Genomic DNA, 19,655 nt, shown 5'->3' with positions numbered 1-19,655 from the left:
ATACCAGTTGGGAGGAGGAAGAACAGCAGCTATATTTAAATTGGTTGTATACATAGGACATCGTTGTAAGATTGTGGTTTTAAAAAAGGATTCTGAGATTTTTTTTTTTGAGTTTCAATACCTTATCCATCCCTTAAACTGTAAGTTTCATATGAAGTAAGGACTTTAGTTTGTTTAAATTATTGTCCAAATTTCTTGAATTGCAACATAGGTTCCAAACCCTTCCACCTCCTCTCCCCTGAGAGAAGAAAATTAATGACATATTATAAATAAAATACAGTCAAAAGCATTGTATACCAAAGTGAACAGAAGTAAGGCAATGGGCATGTCCCCTTTCTCTGCAGCATTTTCTGTTTTCCAATCATGGACCTAAAGAGTTATCCTCCACGAAGCCAAGTAATACATTAACACAGGTTGTTCTTGTGAAATGCAAAGCTTTAGTTCAGCTTCACACTAAGAGTCTGTTTTAATGGGCTTGGGACGGGAGCTAGTCAAGCCGTGGTGTGCGGGAGCTGTCTCCTGAGAGCCAATCTGTGCTCATCTCTCCCCAGCTCTGCATTCAGTAATGGCAAGTTGGTAGCCTGAAATCGACCATGCTGGGAGTATTTACATCACAGAAATCTTCAAATGCTACAAATCAGGGCTTTTTCTCTGCTCAGATATCCAGCTTATCAGCACACCATAAAAAAACCTTTTTGTAAGTTCCCTACAAGAAATGAGTGCACAGATACCATTGAGAACTACGGCAAAGAAAGGAATATACTCAATGAATTACTTTTTAGGAATCTGACATGTCTGCAATTACATGTTAGCAGCCTCAACCCCCTGGGGCCGTTAACATATAATATTTTATACAATCAATGAGCTTCAAAACTCTATCTGTAAACTGTATTTTTAATTGACTCAAGTTTTTAATGTTAAAAGAGGGTTTGCTAATTTTTGAATTAAAGGCATAATCATAGATTTTGGATTCATAGAGCTTGAGTGCTGAAGGGAATTTAAGAAGTAATTTAGTCCAACTGTTCCAGAATTTTTAAAAAAACAAAACACTAAAACTATAGAAACTGAGACTCATATCCACTAACCTATGTAAAGGCAGTGCCGGGATTATGATGTCTGTTTGCTACCTCACCACCTGAATTTCCACATGGGTTTAAGTGGTGGGTTTGGTTAAAACAAGAAAAGAGAGAAAGAAACAGAGTTCCATTATGACGTCTCAGTTCTAGTCCCGAGGGGCCTGTTGGAGTGGTAATAAGGTCCGTGACACTAGAAAAAATTTCTACTTTCAAATGAAAATGTCAACACATTGCCTGAGTGAAATAATTAAATAGTGTACATATTTCCACACCTCATCTTCTGAGTACAGCAAATACTTGTACTGAAATCGTCTCTCATGGAAAGAACACTTCCCTTCTCACAGGATGTTGAACAATGAGCACAGATTAGGGAACCGCTATCACAGTTCCCTAAGCATGTAATCTTGTGCACTGATGAACCAATTATACATTACTGGTTGGTCTTTTTAACCACAATAAAGAATAGATATAAACACCGTACCCATGCAAGAAGCAAGAGATTTCTTTTTACTGTTCCACAGTATCCTAACATCCCCACGATGATCAGGAAACAGCAAACAGCAATCATGACCGGATGAACCACAGGAAAATAAGTCAAGATGACAGCCTCCTCTACCCTGAAAGAAGAACAATAATGTCATATTATAAATAAAATATAACCAAAATGCACCCAAGACATAGTACAAGACACAACTGACTTGTGTTAATAATCCTTTAAATCATCATGCCTCAAAGCTGAAGACTGGATTTCTATTTCAGAATCACTGAACAATCACCAATTTGCTTGCTCGTTTTATTTTTTGTCTTCTTTGGTTTAGTTTTTTATACAAGTGGTAGCCTTCCTACCTCAGCTCATTTAAAATATAAGATAGAGGTTGTCAGTAAAAAGTCGATCTAATGTTAGCTCTGAAGCCTTAACCTGAGGACACCACATGAGACTTTTCACTATTTCTTTTTTTGTTTATAAATTTATTTATTTATTTATCTATTTATTTATTTTTGGCTGCATTGGGTCTTTGTTGTTGCGCACGGGCTTTCTCTAGTTGCGGCAAACAGGGACTACTCTTCGTTGCGGTGCACGGGCTTCTCATTTTGGTGGCTTCTCTTGTTGCGGAGCACAGGCTCTATGTGTGTGGGCTTCAGTAGTTGTGGCACACAGGCTTAGTTGCTCTGTGGCATGTGGGATCTTCCTGGACCAGGGCTCAAACCCATGCCCCTGCACTGGCAGGCGGATTCTTAACCACCGCGCCACCAGGAAAACCCTTTTCAACATTTCTTAACTGAGAAGACTCTCCCTACTCTTCTCTGGTCTGGGACTCCATATGCAGTGTGCACTTTCTCCCCAACAAATGACCTTTCCCAAAGATGTGAAACACTGCTATGGAAGGGAAATTGGTCTGAATTAAAAGGAAGGGAGGAAAATGCTTTCTGCTAAGACTATGAAAAAATTATTAACTAGAGCCATAACAGTACGAGTAATAATTAAGATAACAAAAAACGACCGTTACAAAGTGCTTACTAAGCTCCATCGTGTTAAGGACTTTATAGAAATGTATCTCAGTTAATCCTTAGGAAAATTCAGAGTGGTATTTAATACAATCCCCATTCAGAAATGAAGAAACTGAGGCTCAGAGAAGTTAAGTAATTTGCCCTTTGAGATGTTAGTGAGTCAATCCTTGAAACTGGGTAAGAAAATGACATTTGGGGTTTGGTTTTCATTAGCTCAGGAATATGAAGGCAAGAAGAAGTTGGTGATCATTTTCTTAAGGAAAAGTAGCTGTGTCGTCCTTTATACACAAATATGACACGGCTGGCACACTGTCAGAAGGACAGGCGAGCGGTATTACCATAACCAGAAGTGTCCTCTAGAACCAGTGGCACACCTTAATGAGATGCTGGAAAATGCAAGTGTTGCCATGGGCAGGAAAAACTTTCCAAACGATCGTGGATGAGCACTGCCGTCTAAACACCCTAGGGCAATGTTACTTAGAAACTAGTGTCTGAGGAAACCCTGATGAAAGAAATCAATCTTTCTTTCTTTCTTTTTTTTTTTTTTTGCCGTACGTAGGCCTCTCACTGTTGTGGCCTCTCCCGTTGCCGAGCACAGGCTCCGGACGCGCAGGCTCCGCGGCCACGGCTCACGGAGCTAGCCACTCCGCGGCATGTGGGATTTTCCCAGACCGGGGCATGAACCCGTGTCCCCTGCATCGGTAGGCGGACTCTCAACCGCTGCGCCACCAGGGAAGCCCTAGAAATCAATCATTAATCATAAAGCCTACCTTGTTTCTGCAGTTAAAGTCAGAACATTATTTAGGTAGTCCCTCATCCAAGCGGAAACTGCCAACACGCTGATGGACATTAACTGGGGGGAAAAAAATACAAACTGGTGACGAAGGATTTATGCACCATGCTCTGCAGGACTCATAATAAAAAATTAAGGATTTTACTTACATAATCATTATGTTTTTTCCTAATTACCATTTACCACCTGTTGAAATTTACTATTACTATAAATATCTGCCATTCTGTTTTGTAATCATGTCATAGCTACTAAATAGAAATGTCACTAAACAGTATACAGATAGCGGAACTATTAGATACGGTAGTTCAGGACAGGAATTGTACAAAACAACTAAATTATCCAATGTACAACATAAGCCTAAAACACGTCATATGTAAAAGCAAGGGAGCAATCAAATACTACTGATGTTGTCCAAAAACATCACAGGAGCTAACTTCAAAGGACTTCCATTGGCTAAAGTTAAACAATTTGAGCATGGAAATAATAGTCATAATAATAATAATAAATGCAACGGTTTAAAACATCCAATATGCTAAAATCTATGAATTCACAATAATAGTTAAACAAAACTCATTAGCCAGCTTTGGAGGATGTTGGATATTCAACTCATTATTCAGAAAACTGATAAGAATCCAATATTTATCCAATCTTTCCTATACGAACTAAAGAAAAGAACCAAAGACTTAATGAAAGTTTTTAATGGGAGAATGTCTGCTAATAAGTACAGAAAGCATGACAGAATGTTACTATTGGATAATCTTTTCTGAAATAATGGCTCTCTTGGCAAAGATCCTCAACGACTGCCAAAATTATCAAGTCAGTGGCTCTCAGTCCTGTCTGTACATCAGAATCAACCAGGACTCTTAGAAAAATTACTGAGCCCAGATCCACCCTGAATCAATTCTTGGAAGTGGGGTCTGGGCATCAAAAGTGGATAAAGGCTCCACAGATATTCTAATGGGTAGTAAGGGCTGAGAACTACTGCATTAAGTGAAAGGCTGATGGGGACTTTAAGAATGGAGAGGTAAGGTTGACATAAAATACCAGATGCCCTGAGCAATCTTAGTATCATAAAAAGAGGCAACTGGATATAATAATGTCCCCAATATGATGCAATCAGAAGTACTCAGAGATACCTTTGAGGTTAATTTAACCAAAAAGTCAAACCTGAATCTAATTAAGCCTCCAGCTCTATCAGTTTATAGGAAATACAGGGAACAGATTTAAACTTGTTAAATGTCACCATGCGGATGCAATCAACAAAATCAAGAATATAAGAAATTTTACAGAACAAATGATCTGGTTTCTTCAATTTAAAAAGCTGGCAGGTGGAACAAAAAGAAGGAAGGAGAAACTGTTATAAATTAAAAGAGATTGTCCAAGGCAATGTCAGGATCTTGGTTTGGATCCTGATTTAAATGAATCAACCACAAAGAGCCATTTATGAGAAGACTGGCGATATTGGATATTTGAAAATATTTACAACAGCCAGGTCATGGAAGCAGCCTAAATGCCCATTGACAGACGAATGGATAAAGAAGATGTGGTACATATATACAATGGAATATTACTCAGCCATAAAAAGGAACAAAAAATGGGTCATTTGTAGAGACGTGGATGGACCTAGAGACTGTCATACAGAGTGAAGTAAGTCAGAAAGAGAAAAACAAATATCATATATTAACGCATATATGTGGAATCTAGAAAAATGGTACAGATGAACCGGTTTGCAAGGCAGAAATAGACACAGATGTTGAGAACAAACATATGGACACCAAGGGGGGAAAGCGGTGGGGAGGGGGTGGTGGAATGAATTGGGAGATTGGGATTGACATATATACACTAATATGTATAAAATAGATAACTAATAAGAACTTGCTGTATAAAAAAATAAATAAAATAAAAAATATTGACATCATAAAATAAATTATTGTTTATTATTTTAGATATGACAATAGTATTATATTTTTTAAGAATCCTTACCTTTTACAGACACATGCTGAATGGTTTAATAAACAATCACGATGCATGGGGGTTAAGTGAGAAGTGGAGGCTGTGTTGGTAACTGGGGATTAATTATACTATGCTTTCTACTTCTGTATGTTTTTAATTGTCCATAATTTTAAAAAAGTTTTTTTTTTTAAACAGCAACTATCTAGAACACATTCAAAATGAGTCTTCCTGGGAGGCTTTTCTAAAAGCTGAAGGGTTAACCCTAAGTTCTGAAGGCCTTTCCTATTTTGATGGAAATCTTTCTCAAATTGTGCCTTACACTTATCTTCTTAAGTGCAGTATAATGAATTTCAGCTTAATTTGATTTTTAATAATTTCTGGCATCTTAATGAACATTGATTACCATTATGTTACAGGTTTTCTGTAAATGCTGAAATAATGAACATACAAGATAGGAATGAGTCTTTACTGACTCAAGGAGTGGCTGTAAACATGCTTTCTGGATAAGGGCTCCTAGGTCAGCAGAGCACGTGGAGCTCTGTGACCTCTTGTACAGTGAAGCGTGGCCACCTGCTTGGAAAAGCAGCTAGCGAATTCACGCATCTTTCATCCAGTTGCAAATACAGTAGATCCCCGCCTTATCCGAGGGGGATATTTTCCAAGAACCCCACTGGATGCCTGAAACCTTAGAGAGTACCAAACCCTATATATACTAATGTTTTTTTCTATAATAATGGGCGGGTAGCATCTACACCTTGGATACAGTGGACAAAGGGATGATTCACATCCTGGGCCTGACAGTGGGAGGTTTCATCACGCTTCTCAGAACTGCACACAATATAAAACTTACGAATTGTTGATTTCTGGAATTTTCCATTTTATATTTTTGGAACACTGTTGACCGTGGGTAACTGAAACTACAGAAAGTGAAAGCGAGGATAAGGGGAACTACTGCATTTACTCAGCCCCAACCATCTGCCTTGTACTGTCTGTGCTAGAGTCACAGACCCAATAATGCATAAAAGAAGCAAGATGTCAGCCTTTGTGGGGCTTCTTACAGAACACAAGGAATAAATATGTAAGCCAGATAATGACAGACTGTAAAAAGTGACATGAAGCACGGAAAAGTGAAGTAACCTGTTCAAGGTCTTGCAGATTCTAAATGGCAGGGCTGGATTCAAATCCAGGCCTTCATCTTTGAAGCTTCAGGGTTAGTCACTAAATGCCTTCCAAGTTTAGAAACGAGCCTTATATTCCCCAAACAGCGAGGGGATGCACCTGCATAGCACGCAGGGTTCCTTAAAACAAGGGAGGGGTGGGGTTGCAGGGGGAGGTCCTCTGTAGGGGTCAGGCTCAGTCTGAATGTCTGAACTACTTTCTTTGCTGAACGAGGGCTCAGGGCTCAATGGCTTAAAACTGGTTAAGAACCCTGGGATCACAGTTCAGAGGAGAATTAGGCCACTTATTACTATCCTCATTCCTGTTGGGAATGAAGACCAGATTGTAAACTTCATAAAAGTTACCCAGTGGATCAGCCACAGTGTATTAAACATGCTTCTAGCTTCGTAAACTTGATGCTTTAACATCTGTTCTACATGCTTATGCTGGACACACCTTGGTCTGGACAAACTGATAATATGCCTGAGTCACCTTGCCTTGGCCACCTTCCACCCGCCCTTGTGAGAAGTCCTTCTTCAGGGCCCACAGTTTTCATTTTCAAATACAAACCAACCAATCCGGAGCCCACACTCCCAACCACCCCTTTATTGAGCTCTCTCATTCCAGGCCACCCTACACATGCCCGAATCACCGCAAGGTCCAGATGCCAGACAACTAGGGACAGAGGCTGCTGAAATTATTCAAACTAGGCAAAACCTACTTATCCTGCCTTGCCAGTTCCTCCTTGAAGAAGCCCCAATGAAAGCACTTGCTCAGTTTCCCTCTCTCCCTGCCTCGCTATGGACCCCACCATGAGGAGACCTGTACTCTATCTCTTAGGCTCTGTGAGTGTAACGGACTATCTTTTCAATGGCAGCTGTCTCCTGATCTGTCGATCTTACCAAACCTCAATAATCACAGTACCTATTACAACACACAGGGCTAGCAGGGGACCATGGACTGCTTGATTAAATCTGAGGCTAAGTGGTCTCCCTCTACTTGGCTATATGTGGGCCTTCAAATACCTTATATGTTTCAGGGGAACGGGAAAGTCTACTAATGTGCTATTTTATTTAATTACCTTAATTCTTTTGCAGTTATAAATAATTCTCCCCTCTTTATCATTCTTCGAAATAATAACCGATCTTGATTTCTCCATCCTTTAATTTCTCACAGGCTGTTTAGCCAATTTTCAATATCATAGCTCTAAGACAGCTATCAATAAATTATCAGATTCTTCATTTTGCATGATATAGTATCAGTGGTTGTCATTATATACACAGTACTTCCATTCATAACAAAAATGTCATTTTTTAAAACGGCATATTCCAAAACATTTCTAGTACTGTAAAACAGTTAAGAGCATGGGTTCTGAAAACCCATGGGTTTCTGAAAAGAAAGTTATTCTTTCTTTCAAAAAATATGTATTGATCAGCTGCTCTTTGTCAGGTACTGTGCAATGTGCTAGAGATATATACTGATCGGCAATAACAGGCACCAGCTCGATTCTATGATGAAATTTACTAAGTGAAGAGATCACGTGTTAGTCAAGTGTTAGTCAACTCATCAGAGACACAAATGTGTAACTGCAAAGTGTAATAAGTACTAGGAAGGAATAATACAAGTTGCTGTAAGAACTTCTTTTGGGGGACTTCCCTGGTGGTCCAGTGGCTAAGACTCCATGCTCCCAATGCAGGGGGCCCAGGTTCTATCCCTGGTCAGGGAACTAGATCCCTTATGATGCAACTAAAAGATCCCGCATGCCACAACGAAGATCCCACACATGCCATGAAGACCCCGCGTGCTGCAACTAAGACCCAGCTCAGCCTAATAAATAAATCAATTTAAAAATAATAATAAATATTAAAACAAAATCCTTTTGGGGTGACTGACCTATTCCATGGGGTCAAGGGGACTTCTGCAGACAGCTAAGATCTGAAAGATAATTATCAAGTTCATTAGGGAAAGGGAGGTTGAAAATAACATTCCAGTCAGAAAGAACAGCAAAGGCCCCGGGGTGGAAGGCAGCATGATATGTGCAAGGAAGGGAAACCGGCAGGGAGCAAGAATGGAAAGCCAGGCAGAGGTCAGAGCACACGGTCTTAGAGGTCATCGTGAGGCATATGCTCTTGACCACAATGACCATAAGAAGCAATTGTATCAAAAAGCCTTGGTTTGGGCTTCCCTGGTGGCGCAGTGGTTGGGAGTCCGCCTGCCGATGAGGGGGACGCGGGTTCGTGCCCCGGTCCGGGAGGATCCCACATGCCGCGGAGCGACTGGGCCCGTGGGCCATGGCCGCTGAGCCTGCGCGTCCGGAGCCTGTGCTCCGCAGCGGGAGAGGCCGCAGCAGTGGGAGGCCCGCGTACCGCAAAAAAAAAAAAGGCTTGGTTTGAATTTGAATTCCAGCTCTGCTCCTTTTCATCTATATGACTTCGGGTATGTCATTTAATCTTTCCTAAGCTTCAGTTTCCTCCTATATAAAATGTTATAATAGCAAGTCCAACTTCATAGAGCATTCACAGGATGAAAAAATTGTAGGATTCTTACACATATTCCCTGTTACTACCTTATACATATTACCTATTCCTTTTGACCTCAGGCCTTTCTCTTAACCTTTCTCAGTTTAGGAGACAACTCTTAAATCAGTTCATAGATGTAATCTTCGGATATTTGAAGGTCTAACAAATGGACGGGAAAGGCCTCTCTGGATAGAACTGTCTATTGGACTTCCATAGCCATTCTTATTTTTGACATCTCTAAAACTGAACTCATTTTCATTCCTCTCGAAACCTGTGTGTCCCTCCCACTGTTTTTCCTGTCTCGGTAAATGGTATAATCAATGCTTCAGTCACATCCACTGGCACCTTGGCAAGCAGCCTGAACCTCTCCCTCTTCCTCAGTCCTACATCTAATTGCTTTCAAGTCCAACGGATTGTTCCTGCAACACACCTGATAAATTCCTCCCCCTTTCCTGCCATTCTGGCTAGTTCAAGCCCTCAGTCTCTTGCCAGGCAATTATAATCACCTTATAATAGAACTCTCCAGCTCACAGATTCCACCTCAAATTCACCCTTCAGTTAGCTTTATAAAACACAGATCGAGCGATTCTGCTTATAAAGCTCTAATAGCTGCCCCTTGGGGCCCCTCCCCATCTCTCACTTCCACTTCCCCCAACTCTCTCTTAGAGAATAAGTTTAAACTCTACAGCAGGACACACAGGCCCTCTTCAGTCACCTTTTGACCTATCTCTTCAACTTATTTCCTGCCAACTCCTTCCCACACACATTCTGTCCTTGGATGACAAAAGTCCTGCTTGTGCTTCTCTGATATGCACCACACAGACCTCCCAAACCTATGGCTTTGCCCATGCAGTTCCCTCTGCCTGGAATGCAATCCTGCCCCAGCCTTTCCATATCATGAGCAGAGCAACCTTATCCTTAAAGACCAGCTCAAACATCAGCTAGAATGTAAAGTTTTCCTCCCAGCTCCCTCCTTACCCAGAGTCAACACTCTTGTCTAGACTTCACAGAGCAGTTATCTACCATCTCCTATTTTTACCCACCCATCTCATTCCACTAGAGGACACAGACCACTGCCTCTAGCCCCATCTCACAGTAGAGTACCAGGCCCAGTAGTAAGACCTGATACATATTAGATCAATGAATGAGAAAATAATTAAAGAAAGATGATTTCAACTTGCCAGATAAGCTAACTATTGGAGAACTTTAGCAAAATTAGGAGATGCTTTAAGTAGAACTGAGCTTTCTATCACTGGAAGTTTTCCAGTGGAGAGATGCTTGCTGAATTACATGATGAAAAATTTATATATCAGGTCAGAAGCTGGCTTAAGTGTTCTCAAAAGTCGTTTAAACTACAAATGTTGCATTCTACTTAGCCCCGCTGTTTTTTTCACTGTAGTCACCGAAGCATTGTAGCTGTGCAGAGAACATCAGTAGAAATAAATAATATCAACACAAAGCTTTATCTCACAGTAAAACAAGCAATTCTGAAAATACACTGCTTTTTATTATGACCTTATTTCCAGCCGCATTAAATGGCTGAGAACAGTTCAATTCTCAAAGAGCGATTTTACTTACTGTTGAGAAAATAATAACAGTAACAACAGATACAGTGCATGCTATAGCAAGGAACTAAGCTAAAATGAGACAAGGTCACTTCAATAACTAATCCTAATGCTATTAAATCTAGAAGGACAAATTATGCAACCAACTCAGGACTCCTTACAAATAATGGAATTTTCTACTAACTTTCCAAATTAAAATAAAATCATTCTTCAACTGTCATTCATGATGATTAAATTATTAGGACACTGTAGTTATCACATGTAACTAGGTTTATAGCTCCTTACATCTTCTCCAATATTGCAAAATATTATCTGTAGTTCAAGGAAATATTTAGAAAATAACACAATGATTACTTTAGAGAAATATATTTAATATACTACTTGGCAGGACCTCTGCCACCTTCTGTCTTGCAAAAAACGTTCAGAAAGTGCTAGCTCTCAACAAATATTTATAAAAATGAAATTTGCTGTGTTGCAGATATATTCTGGTTTTGCTTGAATTTAATCATGTAAAAAAAAATAACAAGAATCAAGTTGTTTCCTATATCAGAATTTATTATGAAATGTATACCTATAGTTTCCAGGAAGTAAGGTTGCAGTCAAAAAATAGACATTTACATCCTTCAACTGTCTGGCATATATAATATATAGTCTTATGTAAGGTGACAGTAACACTAATCATTTCTGCTCAAGGCTGACAGATGTCTAAAGCCAGCCACCTAAACTTTTCTTTCTATGTCAAATCTGTTAGCAAAGAGCAGAATGTGGAAGAGAGACCAGGAACTTAGTTACATTTCTGTCTCTACAGAGAACTTGGACGAGTAATTCAAACTTTTAGAAACTCTTTTCGCTCATGATGAAAATGGAAAAATTGAACTAGACGCTTTTAAAATTCCCCTTTTTTCTTAAAAACAAAAGGATTCCAATTATTATTTATTAAAATGTAAAGGTAAATCAATGTTTTTTGTTTTTGTTTTTGTTTTTTTGCGGTACGCGGGCCTCACTATCGTGGCCTCTCCCGTTGCGGAGCAACAGGCTCCAGACGCGCAGGCTCAGCAGCCATGGCTCACGGGCCCAGCCACTCCGCGGCATGTGGGATCTTCCCGGACCGGGGCACGGACCCGTGTCCCCTGCATCGGCGGGCGGACTCTCAACCACTGCGCCACCAAGGAAGCCCGGTAAATCAATTTTTGATAATTTGGAGGCTAGCAGCCCAAGGCAAATACTTCCCAGGAACATGTCTGTCTCAGTTCCCAAGCCTGCTCCCATCCACCTTTTAATCAGTTCATGCCTCAACCAGCTTCCCTTCTGGGGGTCTGGGGGGGAGCCGGGAGCAGCAGAAAAAAAGCAAACAGATCAGACTATTTGCCTGAAAGCACGGGCACTGTAAATGATGGCTGAAACAAGTTCCGAAGATTCCTTGTGGGCATCATTTAAGCACGAACATCTACTAATTAAGGATGAATAAATCAATAGCACCTTGGAGCTGTGCTGACTAATAGTTTTTATAGATCATGTTGCCCTGCAGACAGGGTGACCATACATCCTGCTCTGACCAGGATGGTTCCACTTTAAGCCTCTGTTGTCCTGTCATCATTATTAATAGAGACAACCCCTTATAACTTCACTCTCAAAATTGTCCTGATTTCCACAATAAATGATCTGGTCACCCTATAGGCAATGCAGGCAAAAGAAGGGTGAAAGGCCTCATTCTACACCGTAGTTTCTGTGCAGCCCAATGGCCCAGCCTGTGACTGGTTCTGAGTGGGGAACGATGCCTGAGGGGCCTGTGAGTCCAGTTGGCAGCAGGGCTGGGCCCCAAGGAAGCCTCCACGCCCTTCTCCTTCTCGAAATGCTTCCTCAAGAAGCATGCAGTGGCCTGTCTTTGCTCAGCTGAGCCAACCGCATTAAGAAAAGTGTATTAGCTTTGCCCCTGAGACTAAAGCTTATTTAATGTTTATTTTTAAAAAGCACTAACATTTCTCGAAGGGCTCTCCTTTATTCCTTAGGAAGAGTTAAAGTAAACTGGAATGCCTTTCATAGTACAAAATTGTGGGGGGGTGGAGAGCAACAATTTAAAAAGTAGTATTTTAACATGAGTATATAAATGCTGTGTGAATGCAAATACCCGCTTGCCAAGAATCTCTTTAGGGTCTACGGGGGTCAGACACCTAAGGTTCACTATAGAAAACCGGAGAAAAAGAAACAAAACATTGAGTCTTCTGTTTTCTTCATCTAGCTTGCATATGTCCCAAAAGTGTGAACCAGATTTCCTATCTGCTTTTTAGGCTTTCTTTTATAAGCTTCTTTTCATATTTTGTCGAGGGTAGTTCCTCTCTCTTGCTACTCTTTGGTAATGGTAAGTGAAAGACAATGGCTCTTATCTGCTGGTGAGAAAAAAGAGTTTAAAACTACAGGTGGGATATTATACTTTTAGAAAATAATAAACAAACGTGATGAATGTTAAGTGTTCACCAACTTCAAGAATTTCCAAAAAGAACCATATGTATCCATTTTTCCAACAGCAGAAAATTATCATCTAAGAATGGCAAACACTCACATCATAAAGCCACAGAAGTTGTCTTTAAAATGGAGGAAAGCTTTCATTTATGAAATACTATGGCATTTAAAAAGTAAAAGTGTGATACATTTGAAGTAAAAATAACCCATTTCCTTGCTCTATCGTGGCCAGAATGTGAATCATGGTCTCCAAAGAGCTCTCAGGGCAGTTTACTCACGTGCACTGTGTCTCATGTGCCAATTCCCTTTACAATTACAATTGCCTTTCCCATTACAAATCCACAAAACTCATGACAAACCTCGAAGGTCCAGTATCTGTCTGCCAGCCCCAGTAGAGCTGAACCGGGATCATGCTTCTTTACAAGTGAAAGAGCCACTTCAACAGATGGCAAATCAAGGTGACCGGATCCACAGCAATGAAGGAATGCAGTGCATCTGTGATCTTGAATATTCTGTGGATTGTTTCCTCTTAGACAGGTCTATACCACCCACTTAAAAAAATTAAATATGCAAGATACACGTTTTTACTGAAAAAAAAAATTCACTGTTTGATATTCAACTCCCAGAACAGAAAAACAAAATCGTATAGGTCCTCAGTGTTTTTCCAAATAAGATTTATTTTTCTTTCCCTAAAATCTTTGTTGGGTAGAGAAGGGGAGAGGATACCAGTATAGTAGAAATAGATAAGAAAAAGTCTATTTCAGATGCTAGGAGAAGAGTAAAAGGATACAGCTTTTGATCCTGCAATTAATGAGTGCAGGTATCTCAATCCCACAAAACTAGAGGCCAGTACAGTCGCCCTCTCCACACTCAGGATGAGCTCAGGTTCACGCCACACTAGTTTGTTCTCCTTCTAATTCCAATGAGAACTAAAAGCAAGGACTAAAGCCTTGCTCCTCCAGATGGGGCACTCAGACCAGCAGCAACAGTGTCACAGAGGGGCTTTTGAGAAATGCAGACTCTCAGGTCCAGCCCCAGACATACTGAATCAGAATTTGCATTTTAACGAGATGCCCAGGTGATCTGTATGCACGTGGAGGTTTGAGAAGCACTGCTCTAGGGGACTTGGAATGAGCAGGTGGACAGCTAATCCCTTCCTACTGAAGATGTTTATTTCTCTGCTGCAAATAAATTCAGCACCGTTTCCAATAGTACAACTTCTGCCGCACTTAGAGAAAAAAAAAATTGGACTTTGAATCCTTGTTCTGCTACTTACTGGCAAGTTAATGAGCTTCACTGAGTAACTTCTCTTTACCACCACCCGCCATTTTCCAGGTGGAAAATGAGAATTAGATGAGAATTAGATGAAAGAGTAGTGTAAGGATGCCCAGGAATGTGTGAGGCACAAGTAAGGAAATATAGGATCTGCAAACACTGCTTTAACATTGAAAGAATAACACCAATGTCCCCAAAGTTAGCATATACATTTCATATAATTCCAAAAAACTCCTGACAGATATTTTAATTGTATAAAATATTCTCAAAGAAAAAGAAACCTTAATCAAGACAAGAAAGGCAGGTGCTTTAAAAGAACAGAAGAATAAAAAAAGATTATATAAAATTCTAGAGAAAAATTCTACCAAAAAACATATAAAACTTTGTTTATATAAAGTGATGCTCAAGCTCAGTGATAGTGGGGGAGGTAAAGAATAAAGTAACAGTGAAATAACACTTTAAACCTCTTAGATTAGTAAAAATTTAAAAGTTTCATAAGATGGCAGCAACATTATATGTATATGATGTACATATAATGAGGTATATTGGTGCTTCTATTTCTAGGGGATAGATTCCCAGGACAGGATTACTGGGTCAAAGGAATGGAGGAGCGGTAGCAATAGTAGCAGTATTAATCACAACAATAACCATTACTACTACAAGGATTCCTTTGACTCATCAATCCATCTCCTGGTAATCTACTTATTACAGTAAACTACTAGTGAGCATCATTATTGTAGTAGTAGTAACGACTGCGGGTACTACAGCTACTACTGCTACCGCTACGACATAGATAGCGCTTATTAAGTGCCACTGTTCAAGCACTTCACATATAATGAGTCTAATACCCCAACAACTCTAAAAAACTCTAAAAAATAGGAACTACCATTCCTATTTTGCAGACTAGGAAACTGAGACACTTAAACGTGCCTGGCAAACATAGTAAGAACTACATAAATGTTCGCTATTTTGTTGTCATCATTACATATCCTCTGACATAGCAATCCCGCTCCTGCAACTCTAACCAAATGAGAAAAACAACCTAACAAAAAATGTCATGAATGTCTATATGAATGTACATGAATGGGTATACGTGGACAGGTATGAGTAAATACATCTTTGTATGAAATAAAGAAAAATAGGCCTTCCCTGGTGGCGCAGTGGTTGAGAGTCCACCTGCCGATGCAGGGGACACGGGTTCGTGCCCCGGTCCAGGAGGATCCCACATGCCGCGGAGCGGTTGGCCCTGTGAGCCATGGCCGCTGAGCCTGCGCGTCTGGAGCCTGTGCTCCGCAACGGGAGAGGCCACAACAGTGAGAGGCCCGCGTACAGCAAAATAAAAAAAAAATAATAATAAAATAAACAAAAATACAGAGGGATGCTGAGTAGGCAGTAAACTCGGATTATTTTGTTGGTGGGGAGATGATATTTGGAGAAGAGGAGGGCTGGAGAAAGGGGGAAGCAATTTTAATAAATCAGAACACACAGAAAGTGAGAATGTTGAAGTACAGGATAACAACAAAGAAATAACATTTTACATTCTTTGGGGACACAAAGAGCCCTGGAGGAGTTTTAGGAATAGGCATTTTTACGCAAATGTCATTACTCAGAAGAGTAATATTTTTGTTAAGTGATTTGGGTTCCCCTCCACACACACACATAATACAAGTTATTGAGAAAATTTCCAAAACATTATTCTATGTTGCACAAAAAAAGTCCTAGTAATTCCAAGGTTCGAACACAGTAATCGTCCATGTAAAGGCACTGTCTAGGGGCAAGAAAGCTGAGTTCTGCTCCCGGCACTGTCACCATTGGGCCATCTGACCTTTGGCTTCCCATCACTAACCTACACTTAGTTTTCTCATTCCCAAAGTAAGGAAGTTCGACCAGATCATCTTAAATCCCCTTTTAGTTATAAAAATGTGACGATTCTGTAATTGAAAACAATAAAGTAGAAAAGTGAAAAACTAATAAACAGAAGTGACAATTATCACACATTTTAAAGGAACAAAGTTCAAAATCTTAATACCCTATAGCTAAGCAGGTAATTTAATGACCTTAATTAAATTAAGTTTGTACATTTAAATTAAATGTACATTTAATTTGTACATTTTTAGAATTAAAAACTGCAATAAGATCAGTTAGGTATTTTATATTTCCAAGTGGTGAATATAACAACTCAATTCTTTAAGTTTCATGTTGAGAAAAAAAGTTGCCAGTTTAGATATCTTTCAGATTACTTCCTCACGTAAGGCTTAATTTGTCACCTTAAAATGGAGCCATCCATAAGGAGTAGTTCAACCAAAATGTCATTCTCTAGAGACCACATGTCATAACCCTACAAAAAAAAAAGCTGGTAAATGCCAGCTAGTCAGCCAAATAAATAAATTACTCATTAAAAACTGTAACAGAACGTTTTGAATATAAATTATTAATAGAACACAAATGTGGGGGAAAAAAACTAACTGCTTAAGCAGGACAGCTTCCTGAAGCAACATTCAACGTTTAAATTTTTAGAGTTTCCTCAAAAGTTTTGTAAATAACAATGTGATTATTAATAACACTTAATGAAAATTTATGCCTGGGTGCAATGCATAAAAAGTCACTAACTCACAGGGCATAAAGATTTCCATGAGCTTGTTAAATTTTATGTATTTTATTTCCTTAAATGGTTATGGGATTTTCCAAAAGCATACACAAAATTCCTTAAAGCTTTGCCAACTTAGAAATAGTTACACGGAAACCACCTTTTCAGACTATATGGAATCTCCCAGAAAAATCTATTTAGTCTTCTGATAGGATATCTGGGTATGAATTCCTACAAAAACATAGTAAGACTTCTGCCCCCACCAGATTTTATAGGATGACGTAAGGAAACAATTTATGGCTTGCACAGTTATCTGAAATTCCTGAAAACAAGCAGTTCCCTAAGTAGTGTGTCAAAATTTTCTTATCTACAAGCACAAGCACGTGCATTTATTTATATCCCCAGATTAACTTCAAGTCTAATCTTACTGCCACTAGTATCCAGCGGTGGATTTCTTTTTTCTAATTACAAATGGAACTTGAGCTAGATCAAAGGCATTTTAAGGTCAAAATTTACTTCTCTGAAAAATAGACGGTGTGATCCCATGTAATTAATTAATGCTTAGCCATGCCCTTTGGCGCATTATGTGGTGGCTATAGGAAACCGAGTCCAGCCGTCCCCACCTGTTGGTGCAGTGGACTGCTTGACTTACCCAAAAGAGCAGATTGAGCGCGTAGAGCAGGCAGCGCAAACACTTCACAGAATCTTCTCTGGCCATTGTGAGCCCCGGGAGGGAGAAGCCCCATCCTTTCACCACATCCTACCCCCACGGGCAAAACAGCAGCGATCTGCAGAGGGCGGGGGATAACAGGGGACTTCTCACCACCGCGCTCCTCACCCCCAGCCCATCCCTCCTCTGCCAGCCCTCAGCTGGGTGCAGGTCTGGTCCGAAGCCTAGTTCATTCGAGACATCGCTTCATCGAAAGTCATTTGTTAAAGTTATAATAGTAACCTAAACTCCCCAAAGTTCCAAACAGGCTTCAGATAACACGTGCTGGGGAGAGAAAAGATTGTCTCCCCGGATGAATGAAGGCGCGCAGTAAACTCGGGTTCTCAGGGGACACGCGGCGGTGTCCTCTGAATTCTGATGAGACGCTCTTTAAAACCTCCCTCAGTCCACGCCCCTCCTCGGGGAGAGATCTGCTCCGAACTGTCCCGAAGGTTGGAAACCACACTCCCGCCCTCCCCCCCCGGAGATGTCACAGACGCCGCGGGCGACACCGAAGGTGAGAGTGTTCCTCTCACTGGGACAGTTCCTGGGCCCCCCACCTCCGCACTCCCTTCGCCATCCCGCAGCTCGGGTGTGAACGCGGGGCACTGGAGGGGGCGCAGCGCTGAGCTGGGATTCCGCCCGGAGACTAGGGTTTCTCCGGGAGAACACGAGAAATGATGTTTGGGCCCCGGAATGATGGATTAGCCGGGGGCGGCGGGCGGGGAGCGGGGAGGGGCGCACGGGAATTAGGGCCGGTGCAGCTGTGCAGACGCCGGGTTAGTCATTCACGTCCCCCTCCCCCGGCCCCGGCCCCGGCCGCGACCCGGCTCGCCCAGCCGCCCGAGGAGCACAAAGCCGAGCGCGGTCAGCCGCCCCGCCAGCCGGGCGCGCGCCCCCGGCAGGGCGCGCGGGGAAGCGCCGGCGGCGGGGAGCCCCGAAGCCAGCACTCTAAGTAGTTTAGCACACAGCGCCGGGGGCAGCCGCCGCCGGCGGGCTGGCGGGACAGCGGGCAGGAAGGACGAGAGACGCGCGGCCACTCACCGTCGGCGCTGGGCTCCGCGCCCCGATCCCGCCTGGGGACAGTCGGGGACGCACTGCGGGGGCTCATCGGGGCAGCGACGCTCCTCCTGGAAAGCCGCAGGGCTGCATTGACTCAAACTGGAGAAGCTTCCTTCTCTTCCTCTCCCCCCGCCGCCGCCGTCGCCGCCTCCTGGGAAAAGGGGGAAAAAAAAAGTCCTGGGCAGCAGTTGCTGGAAAGTCTCTGCTAAGCCACCTCCCAGCGCCGCTGTCCCTCCCAAGTCCTCGCCAAGTCCGGACGAGGCAGCGGCGGCAGCCAGGGCCAGCTGCACGAACTCTCAGCGCATGCTCGGGCCGCCGGCTGCCCGGGTTGGATCCTAATGGGTGTTTCTGGTCCCCTCACGCGGCGTGAGTCCCCGAAGGGACGCCTCACCTTTACAAGGGCCAGAGGGAGAAAAAACCTAGGGACTTTGGAGAAGTCCGCGCAGCAAGCCCCTTAAAAATGGTGGTGTCGGAGGAGGGGAGGCTGGGTTATAACCATAGGGAACAGGCTTTTATTATATGAAAATATTTGTGTTTGAGAAGGGGGGTGAAGGAGTGGCCCAACCCGATTCCTGCAATGAGAAACTAGTTTTCACAACCTTTCTAGAACCACCTCCTGCGATTTGTCACTAACATGGTGCCCTGTGCTCCTTCTTATTGCTTTGTTGCCCTCCCTGATTTAAAAAAAAACAGTTCTTTCCCACTTCCATGGTGCACTAATAGCATTTACTTACACCCCAGGGTAGACATGTGGAGATCTGACGGCCAGAATAGGAAGAACATGTTTAACTCTTTCACAAGTAATGCAAAGTTTCAAAAATTTTCTCCCAATAGGATTGTTTGAGCTTTAACAGGGTAATTTATCTTGAATTGTGTATATGGTAATGGGTTTTGAGTTTTTTTAACAAAAAATTCAGGAAGTATTCATAGTAGGAGACTATACTTCTAAAAGTACCTTCCCTTTTGAAAGTAAGAAATTTCAGACATAA

The 19,655-nt window shown here is 41.7% G+C and overlaps 1 protein-coding gene across 4 annotated transcripts in view; it reads right to left on the bottom strand.

Annotated features, from left to right (window-relative positions):
* Positions 1 to 19,398, bottom strand: part of TSPAN12 (tetraspanin 12) — a 65,482-nt gene extending 46,084 nt beyond the window's left edge. Inside the window, exons 1-5 of one of the 4 annotated variants that reach the window (XM_032643777.1) lie at positions 19,058 to 19,398; positions 18,649 to 18,817; positions 17,548 to 17,683; positions 3,356 to 3,438; positions 1,558 to 1,693 (exon numbers count right to left, since the gene is read on the bottom strand). In XM_032643777.1, the coding sequence (XP_032499668.1) occupies positions 1,558 to 1,693; positions 3,356 to 3,438; positions 17,548 to 17,613 (285 nt within the window). In that variant the 5' untranslated portion in view covers positions 17,614 to 17,683; positions 18,649 to 18,817; positions 19,058 to 19,398. Of the gene's footprint in view, positions 1 to 1,557; positions 1,694 to 3,355; positions 3,439 to 16,575; positions 16,647 to 17,547; positions 17,684 to 17,847; positions 17,958 to 18,648; positions 18,972 to 19,057 lie in introns of those variants that run through there. The other 3 variants (XM_032643776.1, XM_032643778.1, XM_032643779.1) reach the window with 3 other exon arrangements.
* Positions 19,399 to 19,655: the final 257 nt, after the last annotated feature.

The sequence above is a fragment of the Phocoena sinus genome, chromosome 9, assembly GCF_008692025.1.
Source record: "Phocoena sinus isolate mPhoSin1 chromosome 9, mPhoSin1.pri, whole genome shotgun sequence".
NCBI classification, from domain to species: Eukaryota; Metazoa; Chordata; class Mammalia; order Artiodactyla; family Phocoenidae; genus Phocoena; species Phocoena sinus.
The sequence above is the reverse complement of the archived record's forward strand: the minus strand, read 5'-3'. Positions and strand labels throughout refer to the sequence as shown.